This window comes from Cervus elaphus, chromosome 18, assembly GCF_910594005.1.
Source record: "Cervus elaphus chromosome 18, mCerEla1.1, whole genome shotgun sequence".
NCBI classification, from domain to species: Eukaryota; Metazoa; Chordata; class Mammalia; order Artiodactyla; family Cervidae; genus Cervus; species Cervus elaphus.
Genome location: NC_057832.1, coordinates 74449125 through 74473924, shown reverse-complemented (window position 1 = coordinate 74473924; position 24800 = coordinate 74449125). Strand labels below are relative to the sequence as shown.

Sequence of the window (24800 nt, the reverse complement as noted above, 5' to 3'; positions counted from 1 at the left end):
CATAGACCTGCCAATGCTGTCATCCACCCTGCCACGGCAACAGGAAGGCTTTCCTTCCTGCGTACATTTGTTCGAGCGTGCGGCATCCAAGTGATAAAGACGCGCGAATGCTGACTTGAGCCCTGGGCTTTAAATGAGCATCTTGCAGACTGTGAAGGGCTGCTCCGGCTCGTGTTTCTCCTTCCTGTCCCCTCGGTGGGGCTTCCTGTGCTGTTTCTGTTGCTTTGTGGTGTGGTGGGTGAGATGTCTGAAGTGTTGCTGGTGTGCATGCTTATGATCTTTAGAAAATGCTTCTGTTAAGAAGTTATTTTTAAAGCAAGTGATAAGAAACCGCAGAGCACTGAAACCCAGGAGGAGAGCAGCACTGGAGGCTCTGGTTGTCAGGAGGCTTCGGTTTTCAGGAGGCTTCAAGGATCTGAGCCAACAACAGCCCCACCAGACAGCCGGGCTGGGCCTCATCTGTCTTTACTTGTCGACAGTAATAGGTGAAGTTTAGGTTGGTTGTGGATGAAGACATGGTTAGTGCAGCCTTAGATCGGAGTAAACAGGTTTAACCTTGTGAAGCAAATGTGTTTAATGCTTGTGATAAAATAACAGGTTAGTCCTCCCAAGATGACCACTGGGTGTACAGAGTATTGTTTTTATGGGGTACAAAGAAGATGGCCAACTTTGGGTAGAGTATGATCCCCTTGGATCCTCAGCTTCCATTATCTGTAAAACGGGATAGTACTACCCACCTCACAGCACTGTTTGAAGATCCTGTGTGATTATATATATCTGACGTCCCATGATGTACCAGGGCTCAATGGGAGAGGCAGATTTTCAGAGTTGGACAGATCTCGATTTGAATATTTAGTCCTGTTACCTATTAACTCTGTGACTCTGGACAACCTCACTATTCCTCAGTTTACTCACCTGTGCAATGGGACTTATAATCCCTATTTTATAAGCTTGTTATGAGTATGAAATAAGACTGCACCTGAAACACCTAACAACATCATGTAATGAAAGCCTCTCAAAAAAGGTCAAAATACTTGTGTGTATATTATGATATATGCCCCCAAATGATCTTTCAGAAGGGGAATGTTGCTTTAATTTTTATTTATACAAAATCTCTCATGTAGTTGGTCTTCTTTCAGTTGCTTTATTTTGCACCCTAATTACTTTCTGGAAGAGACACAGTCAACCTGAAATTACCTTAATCAATGATAGTTTTGCCTTCTTACAGAGGTTACTTAATGACCAAGTCTCCCATATCTTCTGACCTGCAGTCCCCAGCTCTCCTCTGCCTCAGACACAACTTTAACCCTGGCAGAATCTTCCAGAGCTATTCTGTGCTCTGCAAACACTGGGCTGGCTGTGCCTGTCTTTTAAAACTTAACATCTTAGAGAGCTTTTCACATCAGCCACCTTATTCCTTTAAGCACCTTCATAGTTTTCCATAAACAGGCTTTTTAAAAATCGCTTGGAAAAATAATATAGCCAGTGGTTATGTTGTAGAGACCACTTACAGGATGAATGAACAGCCAGCTGCCCTCGTGTGTTGTGATTTATGTGGTGGGGGCTGGAGAAGATGTCTAGCGGCCACATTGTATTACATGGATCTTTGCTTTTTTTCTCCACAAAGACTAAGGAAGAGTGAATATGAGGCATTTTAGGAAAAAAAGTCTTAGATGGATCAAAAGTGCCAAAGCTATACATAGAGAGTGGGCTTCCCTGATAGCTCAGTTGGTAAAGAATCTGCCTGCAATGCAGGAGACCCCGGTTCTATTCCTGGGTCAGGAAGATCTGCTGGAGAAGGGATAGGTTGACCACTCCAGTTTTCTTGAGCTTCCCTTGTGGCTCAGCTGGTAAAGAATCTGCCTGCAATGCAGGAGATCTGGGTTCAATCCCTGTTTGGGGAAGATCCCCTGGAGATGGGAAAGGCTACTCACTCCAGTATTCTGGCCTGGAGAATTCCATGGACTCTATAGTCCATGGGGTCAGAGTTGGACATGACTGAGCGACAAATACATAGATTAAATACATAGATTAAATACATAGATTAAATACATAGATTAAATAAAGTTATCCAATGAAACATGAGTAGATATCTGTGTATTACTTTATACTTGGTTTTAAGTACATATGTATAACTGAATTAATGAATTAAATAGTAGTAGTAGAATCCCCATGGACAGAGGAATCTGGCGGGCTAATGAGTCCATGAGGGCTTCCCTGATAGCTCAGTTGGTAAAGAATAAGTCCCTGGAGTCGCAAAGAGTCGGACATGACTGAGTGACTAAGCACAGCACACAGTAGATATCTGATAAATTCACTGATATGTCTAAAAGTTTATATATTCAAAAACTTTTTGTAGAGGATCTGCTCATTAAGAAAATGGAGGCTGCCTTCTCCTGGGGGAATCCCCCAGTATTTAGCAGTTCTAAACAAACAGAAGCCAAGCAAAGTACAGCAGGCAGAGACTGAAGTGTCAGCTATATGACTAAGGGCAGGCTGGAGGGTGGCTGGCTAGGTGGACTTGCACATCATTGAACCCCAGAATTACATAGGCTTACCTGTCCCCCAGGTACTGTAAAAGGCACCCCTTCACCTCCAGGGCAGTGCTCCCATGAGCTGGCACAAAGCCAGGAGACAAATGGCATCCATCTCCCCCAGGACACAACATAGGCCCTGATAGAGGCCAGGAGGAGTTCACTCACTGAGCACATTTCACGGTACAGGAGTGGGGGCGCCTTCCCCGCTAACACTGTGTATTTGGGCATAAGGCATACACTCCCTCTAATCCTCCCCACACATGTGAGGCTATTCAGTTATTCCATGGTGGGGAAAGGGTTCACTTGTTCCATCATGGGGTGAAGGGTGGCTGCACCAGGGCTAGTGGCGTCAGCATGCTGCCTTTTCACCTCCAGGCCACTGTGGACCAGCTCTGTGCAGAGAATACTCAGCAGTGGGGAGACTGCAGCTGTTCCAGGACTCGGATAATTTTAGGAATTCTGGAGCCTCCCACCAGGAGATCGGGCATCCAGCCCATTCATTCCCTGTCCATCTGGGTTGGGGTTGGACTAGCAGGGGAAATCACCCAGTGAGCCGAGAGTGGAGCTGGGGTGAGAAGCTCCCATTATTAACAAGAGAACAGTTTTCTGCCCTTCATGAGATGCCCATCATGAGAAATCTCTAAATTCTCCATGTTCCAGACTGGTTCTCTCCTTCGCAGGTGACTGCCTAGCCAGTGGCCCTCTGAAAGGCAGATTTCACTGCAGTCGATTCTGTTTCAGCTTGTAAAACCAACAATGACCTGGCAGACATGACCAGAGCTGGCGGCTGCTGACATATCCATTCCTGACATCACTTACTACAATTATATTAACCGTGCGGATTGGTGTGAACTGAACCAGTCATGAGGAGTGGCGGTGTTAAACCAGAGGGCCCATTTGTTGCCAGACTGGTTGCTAATAAGCTGGGTCTAGGCATGGGCTGAATATTTCCATTGATAGTGAAACTGAGGAAGACTCACTCATAGAACCTGATACACAGGGCACTCTTGAGGTAGAAGAACAGGGGTGGATAGTGGGAGGGATAGACAGGAAGAAGGGAGAGAGGAAGGGAGGGGAGGAGAGGATAAAGGAGAGAGAGAAGAGATTCCAGTTAGTGAGATTTCATTCTTTTAGGTCTTTTTAAAATGGCAGAAAATGGAATGATGTCCTAAGTATTCTTGCTTCTCTAATGCTGCCTTCTACAATGTTCAAACCATGTTACATCACTGAAGCGGAAGAGAAATAAGAAAGAACTGAAATTTTCACTTTAGCTTCTGCACTGCTGATTCCTCTATGGGACCAGGGTGATGGGTAGAAAAATCAATTGGCTCTGAAGCAAAACAGACCAGGATTTGAATTCTTTTCCACAAACTGAGTGACTTTGGGGGAAATTACTTAATTTTTTGAGTCTCAGTTTCCTCATCACTAGGAGATAAAAATACTTACCTTGCAAGACCCCTCTATATGCTTCCTTAATTAGCACCCCAACTTTGTCTATCATAACACTTTTCCTAGTTTATTGAAATTATTTTTTACAAAATGTTTGTTTGCTTTCATTGCTGGACTGAAGGCACTTTGGAATCAGGGACTGAGTTTGCCTTGCTCATGGGTATCTTTATCATGTAGTGCAGTGCCTGGCACATAAGCATTTGCTGGAAGGATGAGTTAATTGATGGATGGATAAGTGGATAGAGGGGATGAGTGGAGAGATGGTTGAATGTGTGGACAGATGATTCAAGAAAATTGTGAAGATTAGATTTGATGTATTTAAGTGACCTACTCCCAAATCTAGAATCTACAAGTACTTAAAATTCCTTCCCACTCTCGGTAGAAGACCCTACTTCCTCTAAAGTTCCTCTTTTTGACTCTGAATATAATCTGGACAAAAATCTTTCTTTCCTTGACAGTAGCAACATTTCCAGGGCTATGATTTATGAGCTGTTCTCATGAGAATTTAGTCTGTCACTGCTACTACCACTGTGTATCTGAAGAGACACAAATACCCACAGTAAGCTCAAGACACAGAAAGTGAAGAGTGAAAGTGAAAGTCGCTCAATCGTGTCTGACTCTTTGTGACCCCATGGACTTTACAGTCCATGGAATTCTCCAGGCCAGGATACTGGAGTGGGCCTTTCCCATCTCCAGGGATCTTCCCAACCCAGGGATCGAACCCAGGTCTCCCTCATTGTGGGCAGATTCTTTGCCAGCTGAGCCACAAGGGAAGCCCAAGAATACTGGAGTGGGTAGCCGATCCCTTCTCCAGGGAATCTTCCCAACCCAGGAATTGAACTGGGGTCTCTTGCAGTGCAGGCAGATTCATTACCAACTGAGCTATTAGGGAAGCCCCAAGACACACAAGGAAGATACTGTTATAATAGAAGAAAAGGGCTTTTCTGAATGGCAAGAGTAGAGAGCTGGCTGAAGGTATCCCTAAGTTGTCTTCTCTAAGGAAGAAGACATCTCCTTCAGGTCAAGAAGTAACTGAGTAGTGGAAGAGGGAATGGGGGAAGAGCAAGATAGGGGTAGGGGATTAAGAGGTGCAAACTATTATGTATAAAAATAAGCTATAAGGATATGTTGTACAACACAGGGAATATAGCCAGTATATAGCTATAGCTATAAGAACTATAGATGAATTATAACCTTTAAAAATGTACAATTTTATGTTGTACATCTGTAACTTATATAATATTGTACATCAACTGTATCACAGTAAAAATGCTAAGTCCTAACCACAGGACTACCAGGGAATCCCAAGAAAAGATTTTAAAAAGCCATTTTTTACTAAAAAAAGAAAAGTAACTGAGTAAAATAGCCTCTCTTTCCTCTCCATTTTAACAGCACTTTCTACATAACATACCACTTTCTACCTTATGTTTTGGTTGCATGCATATGTGACCAGGAGTCGGAAGTCCAGCAGGCAGTGCTTGTTGAATGAATGAGCTGATGTCTTTATTTCATCTCCTAATTGATTTCTTGTGATTAGATTCTATATCCTGCCTTTATAGCTCCATCAGTGCCTAGTGCAATATTTTGTGCCAAATAGTCTGTAAGCTTTAGGTAAATATTTGTTGGATGAGTAAATGAATGCCCAAAAGGGCTTCTGGAGGAAAGCCAGTAAGACATTCCTCTGATGAAAAAAATTTGTAAGGCAGGAGAATGCTGGAAGGGAGGATGTGGGGGATGAGGATGGTGGGTGGGGGGAGAAGAGAGGCTTCCAGGCTGAATGGAAGTGGTGGGTGTGGAGTTGTCTCTGAAGAAATAGCAGAGGAGGAAATGTGTGAATGTTAAAGGAGGAAATGGTCCACCAGGAAAGCAGCTCTGTCATGCTGGGAGGAACTTAAATGTTGTAGAAACTCAGGAAGTCGGGAAAAGGCCCTGGAGGAAAGAGAGACCAGGGACATGGGCAAGAGGTAATGACAGTGACATCCAAATTAGAGCTCCTCTGTCTTGTATCTCTCATTTCTTCTTTTTTAAACGTTCCACCATGTACTCTTGTTATAAAAAAATAGTTCAACTCTTCTTGTAAAACAAAAACAAAATAGTACATACTATAAAGAAAGCTGAGCGCTGAAGAACTGATACTTTTGAACTGTGGTGTTGGAGAAAACTCTTGAGAGTCCTTGGAATGCAAGGAGATTTAACCAGTCAATCTTAAAAGAAATCAGTCCTGAATATTCATTGGAAGGACTGATGCTGAAGCTGAAACTCCAGTACTTTGGCCCCCTGATGCGAAAAACCAACTCACTGGGAAAGATTGAAGGTGGGAGGAGAAGGGGATGACAGAGGATGAGATGGTTGGTTGGCATCACTGACATCAATGGCATCACTGACATCGATGGCATCACATGGCATCAATGGACATGAGTTTGAGTAAGCTCCAGGAGTTGGTGATGGACAGGGAAGCCTGGTGTGCTGCAGTCCATGGGGTCGCAAAGAGTCAGACACGACTGAGTGACTAAACTGAACTGAACTGAACATACTAGACACATACATCACATTTTTCTTCTTATGGCTTTAAGTCCCTCTCTCCTACTTCACCAAAAGAGACACCCCCAATAAGGTCAACATAAGCAACTCTGTGTGACCACATACATAGAAAGTAACACCAGGATACACTACAAAACAGAAAGAGGTGTCATCTGCTCTGTGTCCAAAGGTTTCTTCTCCATGTCTTGTGTGAGGTGAGTAACCATCGTTGAACATGCTATGTGCCAAATCCAAACATAAGTTCAACATATGTAAGGTCTCAGGAGAGATGGTGAACGTTCCTTTATCTCTCTTGGTCACAGTCCCCCTTTATTGGAAAGATATTTTCGCCCCCATGTCACTGCCACACCTCTCAAAAAGAGTTGTTCATACTCACAAGTTCAGTTTTCTCAATTTCCATTCACCCTTCATCTTACTTAACTGTGGCTGCTGCCCACAGTCCACTGCAAGGACACATAAACTGCTCGCTGCTGAAGCAGTGAGTCCTCCTCAGGCTTATCTCATGTGAACAGCTTCTGATACATTCGACTACTTCTCCTTTTTAACATCTTTTTTGTCACCTCATCTCATGCTTTCTCTCTTATCTCTTGGGTTTCTACTTACTCTCTTTTTCTTCTCATCCCTTCAATGTTGATGTTCTTGGAGATTTCTGTCAAAGGCCTTGTTGCGTCAACTACTTTGGTGACTGCAGTCGCCATCTGTATGTTGGGGCTTTCATTTCCAGATCTCTTGGCCAGCCCTCTCTTCTGAACTCCAGGCCCCTTAGATAGGCTCACTTGGCTGTCCCATACGTATCTCTTTCCAACAGGGAAAAGCCATGTGCATCGCCATCTGCCAAACCTGCTTCTCCTCTGGTCCGCCCTATTTCTGCGAATGGCATCACTATCCATCCAGCTCCTTGTGCCAAAAACCATTCATCTTCTTCCATCAGAAGTCATTTTTCCTCCTCTCCTTCTCTATTGACATCCAATTTATCACCAAGTCCTGTCGATTCTATCTCCTCAACATCTTCCAAACCTATTCCATTTTCTCCATCTCCACTGCCACCGTTAGTGTCCAGCCTGCTTAGGTTGTGACCCAGCTCCCTGATTGGTTTCCACCCTGCTTACCTCTCTCCCTCCAATCTTCTCTTCCTCCAGTTTGACTTCACACTGCAGTTGGAGTGATCTTTCTAAAATACAAACTGGTCACTGACTCCTGCTTGCTTATATTTCCCCTTCCTTCTAGAACAAGGGCAAGCCCTTAGCATGATTTTAAAAGCCCTTAATTATCTGGTCCCTCTCTGAAACACACACACACACACACACACACACACACACACACACACACACACACACACACACACACACACACACACACACACACACACACACACACACACACACACACAGTCTGTTTCAGCCAGGACTCTGAACCACTTCCAGCTCTTAGGGCCATGTTCTGTCTTGCTTCTGGTCTTGACAGGCCACACCTTGGTCTAACAGTCATGATCTATGAGCCCATTTGTTCACAAGGCACTGCTTGCCATGGGTGCTGTAAGTAGATATCTAGGTGATTATATACTTCTTTGACTAGGCTTAATGTACTAGAAGTTACTTATGATTCTCTCAGTCTTGCTAGGTCTTGCTGTTTGACTCCAGTTTTCTTGGAGTCCTGGACAGAACTGCTCAAAGCCACATATAACTGGCCCAGGCCCCATTCAGGCTTCCGAAGTTTGGGAAGTTCTGCTAGATATTCCTCTTATATACTCTCTTGCTGTTGGTTGCCTCCTTATTTTTTTTGTATCCCTGTTTTGAGTCATGAAACAAATCTGTCTTTCACTTAGCCAGTGCTTTATTGAGCACTTGCTATGTATCCTGGGATACCACAGTCAGGGCCATTCTGGTCGGGCCATTCCAGTCATGCTGTTAGTGCAATCAAGGGAATGAGTGAAGGCAGAACCCAGCCTGGACTCCCCTTGCCAGGCCTGTACTCTGACTCAGGGCTCTGTCTCCCAGAGGAAGTGTCTTCTTCACACACAGGTGCTGTCCAGTGGCCAAGTCATGCACCTGCCTGAAATGAGTGCCTTTTAAAAATTCATCAAAGGTGAGGGTAACCCACGCATCAGAGAACAAGATACATGAGGTTCTTGCTCTCATAAGTAGGTCTGTCTAGCCTGGCCTATACTTTTGTTTCCAAATACAAACAAAGAAATACATAAGCACATAATTTTTAAAAATCAGATAATAAAGAGGCTCTGCCAAGAGTTAAAAAAAAGGCATCCAAGAGACAACTTTGGGTTGAATGGTATAGGAAGATGTCCCTGAGGAGCCAGAACATCTAAACTGAGATCAAAATAATAATGAAGCTGGCCATGTGAAAATTAGAGGAAAGAGAATGTATAACATCGCTAAGACTAGAACGATCTGGATGGATATTCAAGGATCAAAAGAAAGGCTGAAACAATAAGGTCCTTCTGTATAGACACAGGGAACTGTTTTCAATATTCTATGGTAAACCTTATTGAAAAAGAATATTTTAAAAAAAAATATATATATATGAAAGCATTAGTCACAGTTGTATCTAACTCTTTGGAGCCCCATGGACTGTAGCCCACCAGGTTTCTCTGTCCAGAGAATTCTGCAGGCAAGAATACTGGCGTGGGTAGCCATTCTCTTCTCCAGGGAGTCTTCTGGACCCAGAGCTCAAACCTGGGTCTCCTGCATTATAGGCAGATTCTTCACCATCTGAGCCACCAGGGAAGCCTCTGAATAACTAAATCACTTTGCTGTGCGGTGGTAGCTAACACAGCGTTGTAAACCAACTATTCTTCAACAGAAATGGAAAACAAAAGAAAGGCTTGAGTAGTGGGCAAGAGAGGAGACAAATGAGATGACCAGAGCAAGGTGGCCAGGGTCCAGATCATGCAGAGCATGAAGCCCTACCTGCCTTGTTCACTGAGGCATGCCCAGGGCTTGTCTCACTATATTTGTTCAATAAATACCTGTTGAACAGGAGTGTCTCCTCCTGCCTCTGCATATGAAGGGGCCCTGAAGCTCCGTGTGGCCCCGGTGCCCTCTAGTGACCACAAACTCCAGCCCAAGGCCCTCAATGGATGGCTTCATCATCTTCAGAAAATCTCAGCTTAGCCTTGGCCTTGGGGCCCAGCCTGTGGGCCCATCAATAATTTCTGGAATATATCTTATTAACCATTCTCTGCAAGTAGGGCTAAATCAGTTACAAAAATCCCTGAAATGAGAGGAACAGATGCACACCAGGCCCTCATTCCTTACCACAGGCAGCACTTTTCAAAGCAAATACATGGATATCTGATTTCTCTGGGGAGTGCAAGGGGCCTGTGCAGGTGACAAGTGTTAGAACACATTTCTGTATATTCCTCAGCCAGTGTGACAGCAAGGAAGCTCTATAGCAGCCTTGACGTCTCAATATTTGGTGGCAGTTAGGATGCTCTTCAGGTCATCCCACAGCTCACCGTGACACCATTGGTTGGAATGGCTTGATAAGACCATAGCCACAGGCTGCATGCTCTGGCCCTTCACACACTTCCCAAGACCCAAGCTTGGGCATTGTGTGTGTGTGTGTGTGTGTGTGTGTGAAGGACATGTTGCAGTGTGTGCAGAAACATAGCATGTTTGCTTTCATTTGGATCCCAACCCATTCTGGGCCCATTACACTAATCACCCCACAAGTTCTGAACTGTCATCTCATTGTGTAGCTGTCCCATGGCTGATTGAAAAACCTGTTCCCACCCAACTTGCTTGGAAAAAGCCCATGAACTGCAGCCCATTTGCAAATATGTGCATCCATAAATCGAAAGTAACAGCAGAGACCTGGCTCTTCTGGGCAAGCGGATGGCAGAGGGAGGGATCCAGTCCTTCTAACCTCTACTTCCCAAATGATGCCCCTGATGCAATATAGGCAGCTTTGTCTGACATATTCTGAAGGGTGGGTCATCTCCAACCTCCTTGGTAGATCATTCTTGAAGTCGGTGAACCTTTCACTCGTCTTGTTTTCCAAAGCCCCTGCTTGTGTGTTTCTGTGAGTCTAGTCATCCTCCACTGAGCCACGCAAAGGAATCTGGCTCTCCTGGATGTTTACAGGTATTTCCTCTTTAGTTGTCACTTGCCCAAGTGTGGCACATGGCATTCTCTAATTTTTCTTCATTAATCAGTCCCCAAATTCCTTTGCACTTGCTCCTCAAACCAACGTATTTCTGGAGCTGAAAGTGCTTAGAAGAATATATAACCTTCCAGCTGCAGTCTCCAAAATGTGGGGGGTTAGCAAAAACATGGGGGATTGGCATGTTTTTGCCTTACTTCTCGGCCGTATGTTTTCACAGGTTCATTCCCAGGAGCTTTCTGTGCAGGTGTTTGGTTCTCTGCAAACACAGTTAATTTCATTTGTATATTTTTCTAATCGAGTCTCTTTTTTTGAGATATATGTTTTTATGTGGGCCATTTTTAAAGTCTTCATTGAATCTGTTACATTATTACTTCCGTTTTAGGTTTTGGTGTTTTGGCCTCGACACATATGGGATCTTAGCTCCCCGACCAGGGAGCAAAGCTGCACCCCCAGTATTGGAAGACAAAGTCTTAACCACTGAACCACCAGGGAAGTCCCCCCTAATTGAGTCTAAAGGCATCAAAAATTAAAACATATATTGATAACAGCCAGTGTTTGGTGAGGGTGTGGAGCAGTGGGCATTTTGTCACACATGACTGAGAATTCTAATTGATACACCTTTTTCAAAGCCATTTTCACAATAGCTTTGAAAATCAAAAATACACCCTTCAGCCAGAAATTCAACTTTCCAGAATCTAAACTATGCCTATAACCTATCATTGCAGCATTGTTTCAAAACATTGAAAATAACTCAAATATCCATCAGTTGGAAATGTTTACAGAAGTGAATTAAATGCATTTTGGGTATTCTGGTACACAGGTATAGTGGAAGACCAAGCCACAGCTTTTAAAAAGGAAACCACAATCTATATGTACTGACATGGAAAAAAATGCTTAAGAAAGATCATTAAGTGCAAAAACTGATTGCATGATACTATATATGATATGCTGCCTGCCAGCTGTTTCAGATGTGTCCGACTCTTTGTGACCCTATGGACTGTAGCCCACCAGGCTCCTCGCTCCATGGGATTCCCCAGGGAAGAACACTGGAGTGGGTTGCTCTGCCCTCCTTGAGGGGATCGTCCCAACCCAGGGATCAAACTCGTGTCTCTGTGTCCCCTGCATTGCAGGTGGATTCTTTACCCACTGAGCTACCTGGTAAGCCCATATATGATATGAGACCATTTCTATAAACTTTATTCCAGCCATTTACAGGACAAAATCTGGAAGGATTCACATAAGTTTATTTATGGTGCTTTTTCCCCAGAGGTTAGGAACTTTCTAAAATAACATATATTTTTTTAATTGTTGGGGTTTTTCTGCTTTTCAACATGCTGTGTATTTTAAGAGTCATATGAAATTATTTTTTGTCTTGCTCTTGATCTAGAAAGATGACTTTTTAATGGTACTCTTTATTGAGCCTGTCACGTGTTGGTTCCAGAATTCCCCATCTTCCCCCGCAGTTCACAATAGCAGTTCTCTCTTTTCAGGGTTTAGTTACTTTGGCACATAAGGCTTTCTTAAGACTGTTTCTAAGTTTTAACCTGTATCTCCAGGCCCTTTAAACCAACTTTTCTTTCCTTTTTGTTTCATATGTTCTAGTCTTTATAGATTATTTCATTTGTGTGGTGGTCTTACCTATTTTTGTAAGGTTTTGATAGTTTTCTAAGCATCTATATCTTTTTTCTCTTTCCCATCCCTATTAATGAGCATACCTGCTTGTCGGCTTGCCTAGAATTGCTCATTAACATTTATTTTACAGAATTTTTAAGAGAGCCAAGGGAATGGAGCTTAGCCTTTGAGAAGCCCTGATCTCTTTTCTTTTGTCTTCACCCTTAGCTCCCCCTGGACAAATACTGTTCATGCTGTATGTATTATTATAGGAATTATTTTTTGTTAGGCTTTTTCACGTGTGCTTAATTTTCAAGGTGGTGATTTATTTAGAAAGTATGTTCAAAAAGAGAAACCACCTAGCAATTATTTCTCATACATGTTAATTTTTGTACAAGCAATATGAATATAAAATTAGGAAATACAGGTGGACAAAAGAAGAGAAAATTAGAAATCCCCTGTGTTTTCACTATCAGGTGTAGCAACTGTTAACAATTAGGTTTATAGTCTTATAAATAAAACATTTCTATGTATATAATTGATTTGGCCACCTGATGTGAAGAACCAACTCATTGGAAAAGACCCTGATGCTGGGAAAGATTGAAGGTGGGAGGAGACGGGGACGACAGAGGATGAGATGGTTGGATGGCATCACTGATGCAATGGACATGAGTTTGAGTAGGCTCCAGGAGTTGGTGATGGACAGGGAAGCCTGGCGTGCTACAGTCCATGGCGTTGCAGAGTCGGACATGACTGAACTGAACTGAACTGAACTGATATATATAATTACTTATCTTTTTCTTAAAGTGGGATATTTATTAAATTATTCTGTGACCTTATTTGTTTAGTACATAACATAGCATGAATATTTTTCTGTGTCATTAAGGAAAGATAATAATGCGAGCAAAGATAGAGTTTACTACATGCCAGACAAACCATCCTAACTTTACAACATGCTGTATGTTGGATAGTTTTATTACTCTCATTCTATAGACTGAAAAACTAAAGGACAGAGAGATGAGATAACTTATTTAAGGTCACACAGCTAGTAAGTAACAGAGTCAGGGTTTTGAACCTTGCCTAGCTCTAGAGACCATGCTGTGGACCATAGACCTCTGACCAGCACCATGATTTCATGGCTATGGCATGTGGTAATTTATTTTACTACTCCTTTTCTGGGTTATTAGTTTCACTGTTGTACACCAAGCAGCAGGGAACACTTTGTTCATATATTCATGTTTGTACACATGTTCAGTTTCTACCTTAGGCTGATTTCACATGAATAGAATTGCTGAGTACAAAAGGCTACACATTTTTTAAAGTTGGATACCTATTAGTCAGAGTTTTTAAGCAATTTGTTTTCTAAGCCTCTCTGACCTTTTGAAAAATGTATAACTTTTGAAAAATTTAACTGTCCATCTGGGTTCAATGACAGTTTTTTTCTTAGAACAAGGAATTTTTTTTGTTCTACTTCCTCCCTTCTGTATTATATCTATTTCTCTAAAATGTTTAGTAAAATGATACCCTTCCTCAAGACATGATGGCTTTTGTCTTCAGTACTTCCTGTATCTCGCATCCCCTGGATTTAACTATTAGATGTGTTCTCAGTTGTTTCAGTCATGTCTGACTCTTTGCGACTCAATGGACTGTAGCCTTCTAGGCTCCTCTGTCCATGGGATTCTCCAGGCAAGAATATTGCAGTAGCTTGCCATTTACATCTCCAGGGGATCTTCCCAACCCAGGGATCGAACCTGGGTCTCCTGCATTGCAGGCGGATTTCTTACTGACTGAGCCACAAGGGAAACCCTATTAGATGGGGTATGTGTATTGATGGAATAATGTCCACAGTTGACTTGATATCGATTTTCTTTTTATTGCTTTTTAATTTTATTTTATATTGGATTTACAATGTTGTGTTAGTTTCACATGTACAACAAAGTGATTTAGTTATACACATACATATATATAAGCTTCACAAGAACTGTAGGATCAAATCTGTAATATAAATACATATACCCATTCTTTTCCAGGTTCTTTTCCGAACTGGTTATTACAGAGTATTGAGTAGAGTTCTCTGTCCTATACAGTAGGTTCTTGTCAGTTATCTATTTTATGTACAATAGTATGTATATTAATTCATACTATGTATGTTAATTCCAATATCCTAAAATTTATCCTTCCCCCCTCACCTTTCTCCTTTAATAACCATAAGCTTGTTTTTAAGTAAGTCTGTGAGTCTGTTTCTGTTTTGTAAATAAGTTCATTTGTATCATTTTAATAGATTCCACATGTAAGTGATATCATATGATATTTGTCTTTTTCTGTCTGACTCATATGACTGCTTTTCTTTCAATTTTATTTTTTCTTCCGAGATTCACAAGAATTGCAGGATCAGGTCTGTTATATAATTTTTCTTCTTGCTGTCAGTTTATGTAAATTAGGGTGGATTTCCTGGCAAGGATGACAATGTGTCAGAGGCTGGAGGGCAGAGCTCCCTGCTCTAATCCCACCTCTTCCTCTCACTTATTTTATGACCTTAAGAAAGCTACTTCATCATTCTCATTTCATTTTCCTCATTTGCCAAATGAGGAAGGTGAACTCAATGACCTAGAAAACCTATTCCAGTTTTTAAAAAATATACGGTATCAGGCTATTTAAGAATATGGCAGATTTAAAAAAGAAATACTGTGTGAAATTGGGGCAAATGTGATGTTGGTGGGACAGTGTTGAAGGCAGCTAAAGATTTGTTTCAACATATTAGAAATATTTTGTGCCTTGTTGCTTGACGAAAACCTCCTAACAGTGCACTTAGTGGCTTGTGAAATGAATCTCTAAGACCAGGGTAATTATAGTTGCTCCACTGAAGCGTGACAAATGGCCTCTCACTTTGGATTCTTTTATGAGAAAGAAAAACCTTCCATGACAACAGCACTGGAGCTTAATTACAGCCTCCAGATCTGGGGGCAAGAATACAGATAGTTACTGACTGTAGCCAAGGGAGAGGAGACATGAGCCTGTGTTTACCTGGGAAGAAGCAGGACAGGGTGATGTAACCTTGACAACACAAACAGCATTAGTGGGGCTTCATGGAGAACTTGCTATTTACCAGGCTCTGTCCCAAGAACTTTATATATATTATCTCATTTAATTGTCACAATAATCACAAGCAATCAGTTATAAGGTAGGTACATTTATTTTTTGGTTTAATAAAGATGAGTATTGGAGGCTCTTAAAAGAAGCTGGCTTAAAACTCAGCGTTCAGAAAACTAAGATCATGGCATCTGTTCCCATCACTTCATGGCAAATAGATGGGGAAACAGTGACAGACTTTATTGTTTTGGGCTCCAAAATCACTGCAGATGGTGACTGCAGCCATGAAATTAAAAGACGCTTGCTCCTTGGAAGAAAACCTAGACAGCCTATTAAAAAGCAAAGACCAACAAAGGTCCATCTAGTCAAAGCTATGGTTTTTCCAGTAGTCAGGTATGGATGTGAGAGTTGGAGTATAGAGAAAGCTGAGCACCAAAGAATTGATGCTTTTGAATTGTGGTGTTGGAGAATACTCTTGAGAGTCCCTTGGGCTGCAAGGAGATCCAACCAGTCCATCCTAAAGGAAATCAGTCCTGAATATTCATTGGAAGGACTGATGCTGAAGCTGAAACTCCAGTACTTTGGCCACCTAATGCAAAGAACCGACTCATTTGAAAAGACCCTGATGCTGGGAAAAATTGAAGGCGGGAGGAGACGGGGACAACAGAGGATGAGATGGTTGGCTGACTCGATGGACATGAGTTTGAGTAAACTCTGGGAGTTGGTGATGGACAGAGAGGCCTGGCATGCTGCAGTCTATGGGGTCTCAAAGAGTTGGAAACAATGAGCAACTGAACTGAACTGAAAAGAAGTCAAATAACCTGCTTCCTGTCATTCAGCCAGTAGTCATCAGAGGTACAGTCTGAACCCTGAGAATTCATTCATTTATTTAGCACATGGCTTTTTTTTTTTTTTTTTTTTTTTTGCACATGGCTTTTTGAATGTCCATTATATGCCACGCAACCTTCTTAAGGGTCAGTGAGGCCTCAGTGAATGAGGCAAAATTCCTGCTTGTGTGGAGTTTAGCTAATGCTGGGATGAGGGCAGTAATAACAAGCCAACAAATCAATAAATAATTTCTGATGGTAATAAGTGCTATGCAGGAGAGTGGGGGGTGGGAGAAGGCTGTTTTACATAAGCTTGGCAAAGACGACTCCTGGGAGGTGAAATTTCAGTTGAACCCCACGTGATAGAGCAAGTCAGCCATGCAAAAGTCTGTTAGAGGAGAATTTTTTCTTGGAGGGCCCACAGGAGCAAAGTCCAGGGGCCTTGTCTTGGCTTGGCTTGTTCTGGGAAAAGAGAGAAGACCAGTGTGGTTGGATAATACATGAAAAGCAGGGAAATGCCTGCAGTGGAGTGAAGAGGAGGGCAGGACTGGAGTCCACAGTATAATGTTTGTATGTATATGTGCTCAGTTACTCAGTCGCGACAGACTCTTTGTGACTCTACAGACCGTATATAGCCTGCCAGGCTCCTCTGTCTGTATATAGCCTGCCAGGCTCCTCTTGCCTGGAATTCTCCAGGCAAGAATACTGGAGTAGGTTGCCATACCCTCCTCCAGGGGATCTTCCTGACCCAGGGATCGAATCCACATCTCCTGTGTCTCTTGCATTGCATGTGGATTCTTAACAGTTGAGCCATCACGGAAACCCATAATGTTTGTATTTTATTCCAAATGCAGACGAGAGACAATGGAGGATTTTTAAACAAGGCAGCATTATGATCTCCGGCCTCTATGGACAGCTTTCTTCACCTCTATGTGACGTTGCCAACAAGGAGCAATCCAAAAGGGATAAAGTGTTAATGTGCAGGGAAGCCTAAATGCAAGTTTAAAGGTTAGGAGCCAATATTTCAAATGAAAATTCTAGGTTTTTCACAGAGCAAGACTGAAATGGGCAGTGAGAGGCCATTTAATCCAAACTTCTGACTTCAGATAAGCCCTTTAGGAGATCCAAGTTGAGCATCTGAAATCTGAATTAAGGAGACTACTTATTTTGAGGGGAACTTCCCTCAGCATGTAGAAAGATACATTTTTCAGTTCTGAGTATTCTTGACCACTTCTTGGTCTGGGGGTTCTACTTAGCTTATAGAGTAAATCTCATCTAAAATAATAAAGACATCTTTGGGTAGATGGCATCTCAGGAATTCCTACTACCATGCAGCCTGGTGTATGTGTATGTGTGTGTGTTGGTTCTCTATCTTTGAAAAAGATTTTTGAAGGTGTCATCAGTGTTTTAACATACAGGACCTGGATTTTCTGGTGAGGTAGTATTGTATGGATGGTTCTAGAATTTTGTTGTAAACTCAGCAATATGATTTATTTTATTTGAGAGTTCTTTATAAACAAACACCATATTAATCCATTAAAATTGGTCTGTGTTACATATAGGATGGGCTTCCCAGGTGGCTCAGTGGTAAAGAATCCGCCTGCAATGTGGAAGACATGAGTTCCATCCCTGGGTCTACAAGATTCCCTGGAGAAGAAAATGACAACCCACTCCAGTATTCTTGCCTGAAAAATCCCATGAACAGAGGAGTCAGGAAGGCTACAGTCCATGGGGTCTCAAAAGAGTCCGATACGACTTAGCGACTAAGCAACAACAACATATGGGATGAAATTAATTGCTTGTTTAGGTTAAAAGCTCACTATTACATTGTCCACTTTGATGAAAGTATTAGGAGTTTCATTTTTTTTAGCAAAGGAAGTTTGAATAGCAACATAAACCATTATTAATACACTGTTTTGTGTGTGTGCCTATGTGGCTGATTATCCATAGAGAGGTTCCTGACTAGGTAAGTCTAACTATCCAGATGTTTTTGTATGAAATTGTCTTAGGAGAAGTTTAGTTGCCTCTGTGATAGGATGGGCCCCAGAGAGTAAGTAATTGTGAAAGAATTTCATTTAAGCTACACAACTGTGATTGAGTAAGATTTGGGGGAATTTTACCACTCCAGTTTCTTCTTATGTATAGTAAGCATATTTGTTTCTCAGGAGGGGAAAAGTTCTCAAACTGTCTTATTGCATGAGATTAGAAAATTTCTATTCCTTTGCATGAAATTTTAGTATGTGACAGCAACAGATGGACTAGGGCTCATTAGGCTGGGTGAGTGACGCCATACACGTGCAAGATGACAAAAACAGTTTCCTCATTGAAAAGCGCTGAACTAAAAGAACTCTTAAAAGTTCCCCAGCTCAATATTCTGTGAGTCAGGGAATGGATTTTTCCCTCTGGCTGTTTAAGCTGGAGTATGTTTTACCAAGACCTTAGCTATGAGCTCAGGAGGACTCTAATAACTCCGCCAGAATTATAAAATCAACTGTCAGCATTGGGATTGTTGAGCTGACTGAACAAGCAGATTTTCTCTCATTGTCTGCTTTCTAGTTTGATGAATAACAGTTTCACCCTCTCCATTTTGTTGCAACTCTTTCACTCTGACATTTCTGATTGCTGAGAGGTTTTCTGGAAATTTCCTAAGTCACACACTGGAGTAAATTCAAGGACATGATGAGATTCCAATTGAATCATCAGTGTCTCTGCTGTCAGACCTAGTATTTTAGGAGTTCAGTTGGCTGAGTGGTACAACTTCCCAGATTTAATATTACATACTTGCCACTGTGCGTCTTGCCCTCAAGTCTAAATAAATGGGCTAAAGGTCTGATTGGAATCTGTGAGAGAAATGATATGTTTATTATGCCAAGTTAAGTAAATACTGTTTGAAAGGATTACTGGAGGGTACAATCAAATTAATTGCTTTAAAAATCTTTTTTGATTTACTGGGCTGTATGAAAATGGTTAAGCAATTGATTCGGTCATGGTAAGTGACCTGGACAAAGCGGTGCTGGGTCCACAAGGGTCGTCTTTCCCAATTCCTCCCTCTTGCCTGGAACTGTCCCATAAATGAGCTGAGAGGACCCTCGGGACTGGAAGGCAAGGCCTGCTGACAGAGTATTATTCCCCCAGAGAAGACACATGTTGACAGTTTGACGTTCAAGCTGACGGATTGATTTCTTTCTTTTTATTCTAGATGCTGAAGAATACCAGCCTCCAATATGGAAATCATACTGTGAGTATCTAAAATGAAAATCTCCTCAGAAGTCTTTAGCAGGCCTGCCTTTTGAACAATTTTTGCTGTTGATTTAATGCACACACAAACTCCCTCATCACAGCCCTGCACATCCAAATTTTTGTTCTACTAAGGAGATATATTGGCCAGAGAAAATAGAAAGAGCCCTCTCCTCTGGCCAGGACCCATGAGAGCCAGCTGCCATGACTCACTTAGGAATGCTTAGATTAAAAAAAAAAAAAAAAAAAAGATGACTCTCTGACTTTCTTCAGGGCACTCCTTGTCTCCTTTCCTTTCCTCTTTCCTTCCATCCTTCTTTCCTTTCTTCCTTTTTTTCCACAGCTGGTCACCAAGGGTAAGTATGTTGACTTCCATGAATTATGTTCTTGACTGTTTATCCTATAGCTTAATATCATATGACATTTACCACCAAAAAATTAACAGATAGGGAAGAATAATGTTTGGTCACTAGGGTGACTCCTTAGAAACAGGGCTCATTATCTGATCATCAGTCATCAATCTGACTCCCCTCATGAAGGCAGGCACTTGTCATCACCTCAAGCTCATTTTCTCTTTCCTTAGTATCACCCGCCTAAGTAATTCTCCAGTGAGAAAGGGGAGGGGTATGGTGTGGGGAGACCCCAGGAGAATAGGCTCTTGTTCAAGCTTTGCTTCTAGACAATAGTGATAAGGATAATTATTTCTGTCATTATTGATGTTGCCCTTGTTTCTTCTGTCCATTGAGACCTGCCATGTACCAGCTACCATGCTAGCTCTGTGCCTGAATTCCCAAATCCCATCTTAGCCCTCAGCAACGGGTACCACTCTTATCCGCATTTCACACACAAAGGAACCACGGATCAAGGAGGTTCAGTAATTGGGCAGAGGTTTTACGGGAAGCATTAGAGTGGCATTCAGAGTGGAACCCAGAAGCAAACCTGACTCACAGCCTGCAAGTTTTCACGATTTTTTCTTTCTATTTAAAATTGTATACATAAGTACATAAAGAAGTGTATACATGCACATAGACACACATATGCATAAACCCATGTATGTATGTATCTGTAACAAAAGCGAAACAAAGCTACATAAAAGACAAACATTAGAGAAATACATAAAGCTGAGAGTAAAAATTTCCCATAAACCACACACCATCCCCACCCTATATTCCACTACTCCCTTCCAATCACTGACCACTGTCCATTTTGGAAAGCACATCCTTCCAAGTGTTTAAAATACACATGCCTGATATTAAGGCATTTTTGTGGTTGGTCCCTTCTGTGAAAAATGGGTTTATGCTGTACCCATGTCCTTCAACTTGCTTGTTTCACTTCACAAATACCTTGTTTTGATCTTCCCACGTCAGCATATAGAGAGGCTCCTCATTCTTTATTATGAGTCTGTTCTTCCATCTGTGAAATAAAGGGGTTGTGCTGGGTCTCTAAGGGCCCTTCCAATCTAATGTTCTGCATTCTGATCTTCTATTTTAAAAGGCAGTGCTAATGACTAAGTAATTGGATGTTTTTGTTTGTTTGTTTCCTAATGGAGTGTGAAGTGCTCTGACAGTAAATCAACAAAATATCTGTAGTGAGAGGCACTGGGAGGGTCGCATGACTTACTGTTCCTTGCTCACCTTCTTGCACACAGCCTTGCATACGTTAACTACCCAATAAATATTTGTTGAGTGAATGCCACCACAGAGCTTTACTGAAGCGAGAAGATAGCACTGGCTCAGAGTCATTTCACTTTTCCAAGAGACCTTGGGACACCCAGTGTACCTCTTAAAAACACTTTTATGTTCTAAGGAAGCCCAGAAAAGGTGCTGTTTATTACGTGTTCATACTATCAATTTTACCAGAGTGTATTGGTTTTGATTTTTTGGATCTAACCAAGTTTTGTGTGTGTGTATGTGTGTGTGTGTATATATACTTTGCTCTAGAATCATAAAACTTTAGATATACAGAAGGGACAGTTTGAGGCCATTTAATACAAATCTAATGACATATATGAAGTTCCTCTTTATTATACTTAGCCAATAATCATCCAGGCTCTATTTGAGAGTCTCCAGTGATTCAGAACTGCACCCTGCAGTTCTGAGGGGAGGATGCCATCAGTAGGGCCATACACAACATCAAAAACACAGGTACCACTGAGAAAGAATTCCTTTGGTTGTCCTGAATCCACTAATTCTTTGAGTTTTGATATTGGACTGCTTATAAGCTCATCTAACACTCATTGCCAACTCATACTACTCCTTCTTATTGTCAAGTTTATCATCTACTCATTTGGCCTTTTAGTAAACATACATTATAAGCATTAGGAGAAGCACTAGGAATCAACAGTAGCTAAAAATGTGGTCCATGCTTTCCTCCAATTTACAGTCTAGAAAGAAAGATATAAACCAATTAATATGCAAATGGACTGAAGCCTCTCCCTCCTGGGATTACAGAAGACTTTCTAGAAGAGGATAAATTTGCATGTAGGTCTTAAAATATAAATAAGAAGAAATTGAGGGCCTTGCAAAACTTCATGAGGTCCATGTTAATATACAAATATGCTAAAACAATAGCATTTTCCATATCTGAAAATCCAATAAACCTTATCAGAATATGAAATTTGTTTGGTTTTAAATAACCTATTGGTAAACACCAAGTGTTTCTCTTTGGAATACTCACGAACCATCCTTTGAGAGATTAATTTTAGGTGTTGATTCAAACTCATTAACATATCATTTATGGAATCTATAATTTTCCATCACACAATTAATTTTTCAACTCCAGTGATTATTTGATACTTTGAAATTTCTCATACATTTGTTGGATGCTGTTCATTTTTGCCATATTATAGGACTTGATTTAAAAATTGATTGTTTACAGTGATTATAGAAGTATATAGGTATGTCTTTTCTTTCATCCATCACCTATTGTTGGTTTTAATATTGACTTATTTGATACTAGAGTCTTATTATGAAGCTTTTGTCCCAATTATAACATTATCCTAAAGGAAAATGAATCTACTTCATAATGACCCACATTAAGAAGCTGTTTTTAAGTTTTAATGCTAATTTCAATGCTCTTTCATACAAATAAGAGAATATTCCACTTAAATACATTGATTGACATAAACAAAAAGTTGAGAGGCACTGGCCTCAGGCGTGACTTGGTCCAGCAACTCAAAGACATTATTGGAGCCCAGTGCGTATGTCTTCCTTTCTTGGTTCTACTTTCCTAGGTTTAGGTCCACGCTTAGTAGGCTTTTCTCTTATAACCCTCAAAGAGCTACCCCAATAGCACTTGATACCACATTCTCATCTAGAAGCAACTAGCAAAGAGATAGTCTACTTCAAACAAAAGTATTAGAATTCGTTTCAGTCTGAGTCCCTTTGCTGTCCACCTGAAACCATCACAACACTGTTAATCATCTGTAATCCAATACAAAATTCAGTTTTCTTAAAAAAGAGACTATTGGCACTCAAATTCAGCTTTGGTGTTAAAGGCAATTAAATTTTGTTTGGTAATTGCTTTCCTGGGCATTTAATATGATTAACCATTGTCAATGTGCCCAGGAGAGCAGTGCTTTCTATTAATCATAAAGTAACAGATATTACAAAAAAAAAAAATTGTGTCTCAGCCTTATTTGATGTGAGTCCCCAACCCTGGCTACATCACTTTGGTCAGAGAGTTGGGGTACACTAACTGCCCTAAACCAATCAGGGCACATGGTTGGAACTCAAGAGGGTTCACTCCTATGTGATATCCATGACTGGAAACTTTGGAATATGGTTGGAGTGGGAAAGATGGAAATGGATGCCTAGAAGGCAACCAGTGCATGTCTGATTTAAAATTAGCTCTCTTGATATTTTATATAAAGTAGATTGCTCATTCATTCAGCAAATGCATATTAAGTCTTTGCCTTAGACTTATTCTTTGATATGCCAAAGACTATGTGCTTTGATCTGTGAGGCCACAAGGATGGAAACTCCATCTTGACTCAAAGAACAATAATGCTACATGCTTAAGTTCTTGCCTTTTCTGTGCCCCCATTTTTCTTAGAAGCTAATGCTATTACTTCCATAAGAATAATCTTGCCTCAAAGTATCATCTATCTATATGTAATCCTTCATACTCAATACTGTACCCCAAAACATTGGTGAAGTCACTGAGAAATAATTGGTTTCAATTTTTTCAAAAAAGACTATTTTCAAGTTTAATTTTAAAAAAATAAAAATAAAATAAAGCCACATTCTAAATTTTCAGCCAGAACTGTATGAGCTGCGTGCCCTAACCAGACGAGTTTAAAAGCCAACCACCATGGGTATATCCTGAAAGATTTTATTATTTAAGAGGCCAAGTGCCAATTAGGCAGCAGATGCCATGGTCAGCAGCTCTCCCCAGAGACTCCCCTGGGCAGCCGGTCAGGCAGTCACGGCTTGTGCCTGCTTTTCTAAAGAGAAGTGTAAAACCTCCAAATTCTAGTCCACAGACCCCCTGCATGAGAATTACCTGAGGAGAATAGTTATAATAACTAATCCTCAGCCTGACCCCAGATTTCTGAATCAGAATAGTGGGGGATCTTCAATTTATCACACCCCACAGGTGCTTCTAATGTACTTAGGCCTGAGACCCCCTGATTCAAGTCTCCACAGCCTCATCCTTGGGTTTTTCAGTGTACCATGGACAAGAGGAGAAAACTTCATCCCCAGTGAGACGGGACATTCGTTAGCAAGACAAAGCCTGCACACAGCAGCCTGGAGGTGGGGTTGAACCAAGAGGCCACCAAAGCCCCCGCCATTTGTTACTCATACCCATGAGTTCTTTCTTACAAATACTGGGAAGTCATGGGCAGTGAACAAGGTGGCACTGGCTCATTGTCACAGCCAAGTGCCCAGGTTTGGCTCCTGGGTCCACATGCCTTCTTAAGGGACTGGAGGCTGCTAGAGGACATTGCTGCAGGGTCTGTTAAGAGTTGATGGGTCTGGACAGGGCTTCAGCATCACCCAGGCCAGGTTTTCACTTGGCATCCTTGGGAAGATTGTGTTACCAGAAGATGAGCCAAGTTTTTTTTTTAATTATTAATTTTTGGCTGCACTGGGTCTTCATTGCTTTATGCAGTTTTCTCTCGTTGTGGCAAGTGGGGGCTACTCTCTAGTTGCAGTGTGTTGGCTTGTCATTGAGGTGGCTTCTCTTGCTACAGATCACAACCTCTAGAGTTGTGGCACATGGGCTTAGTTGCCCCACGGCATGTGGAATTTTCCTGGACCGAGGATCGAACCTGTGTCCCTTGCATTGGCCAGGCAGATTCTCAACCACAGGACTACCAAGGGAGTTCATGCTTTCTTACTGAAGAAAAAAGGTTCTCTCAGTGAACTCTTGATTTCTCAGTCTG

The 24800-nt window shown here is 41.6% G+C and overlaps 1 protein-coding gene across 3 annotated transcripts in view; it reads left to right on the top strand.

Annotated features, from left to right (window-relative positions):
* CHN2 (chimerin 2) overlaps positions 1–24800 on the top strand; it is a 324197-nt gene that overhangs the window by 137121 nt on the left and 162276 nt on the right. Inside the window, exons 1-2 of one of the 3 annotated variants that reach the window (XM_043871643.1) lie at positions 17948–17984; positions 19377–19415. In XM_043871643.1, coding sequence (XP_043727578.1) covers positions 17963–17984; positions 19377–19415 — 61 coding nt within the window. In that variant the 5' untranslated portion in view covers positions 17948–17962. Of the gene's footprint in view, positions 1–17947; positions 17985–18124; positions 18144–19376; positions 19416–24800 lie in introns of those variants that run through there. The other 2 variants (XM_043871644.1, XM_043871642.1) reach the window with 2 other exon arrangements.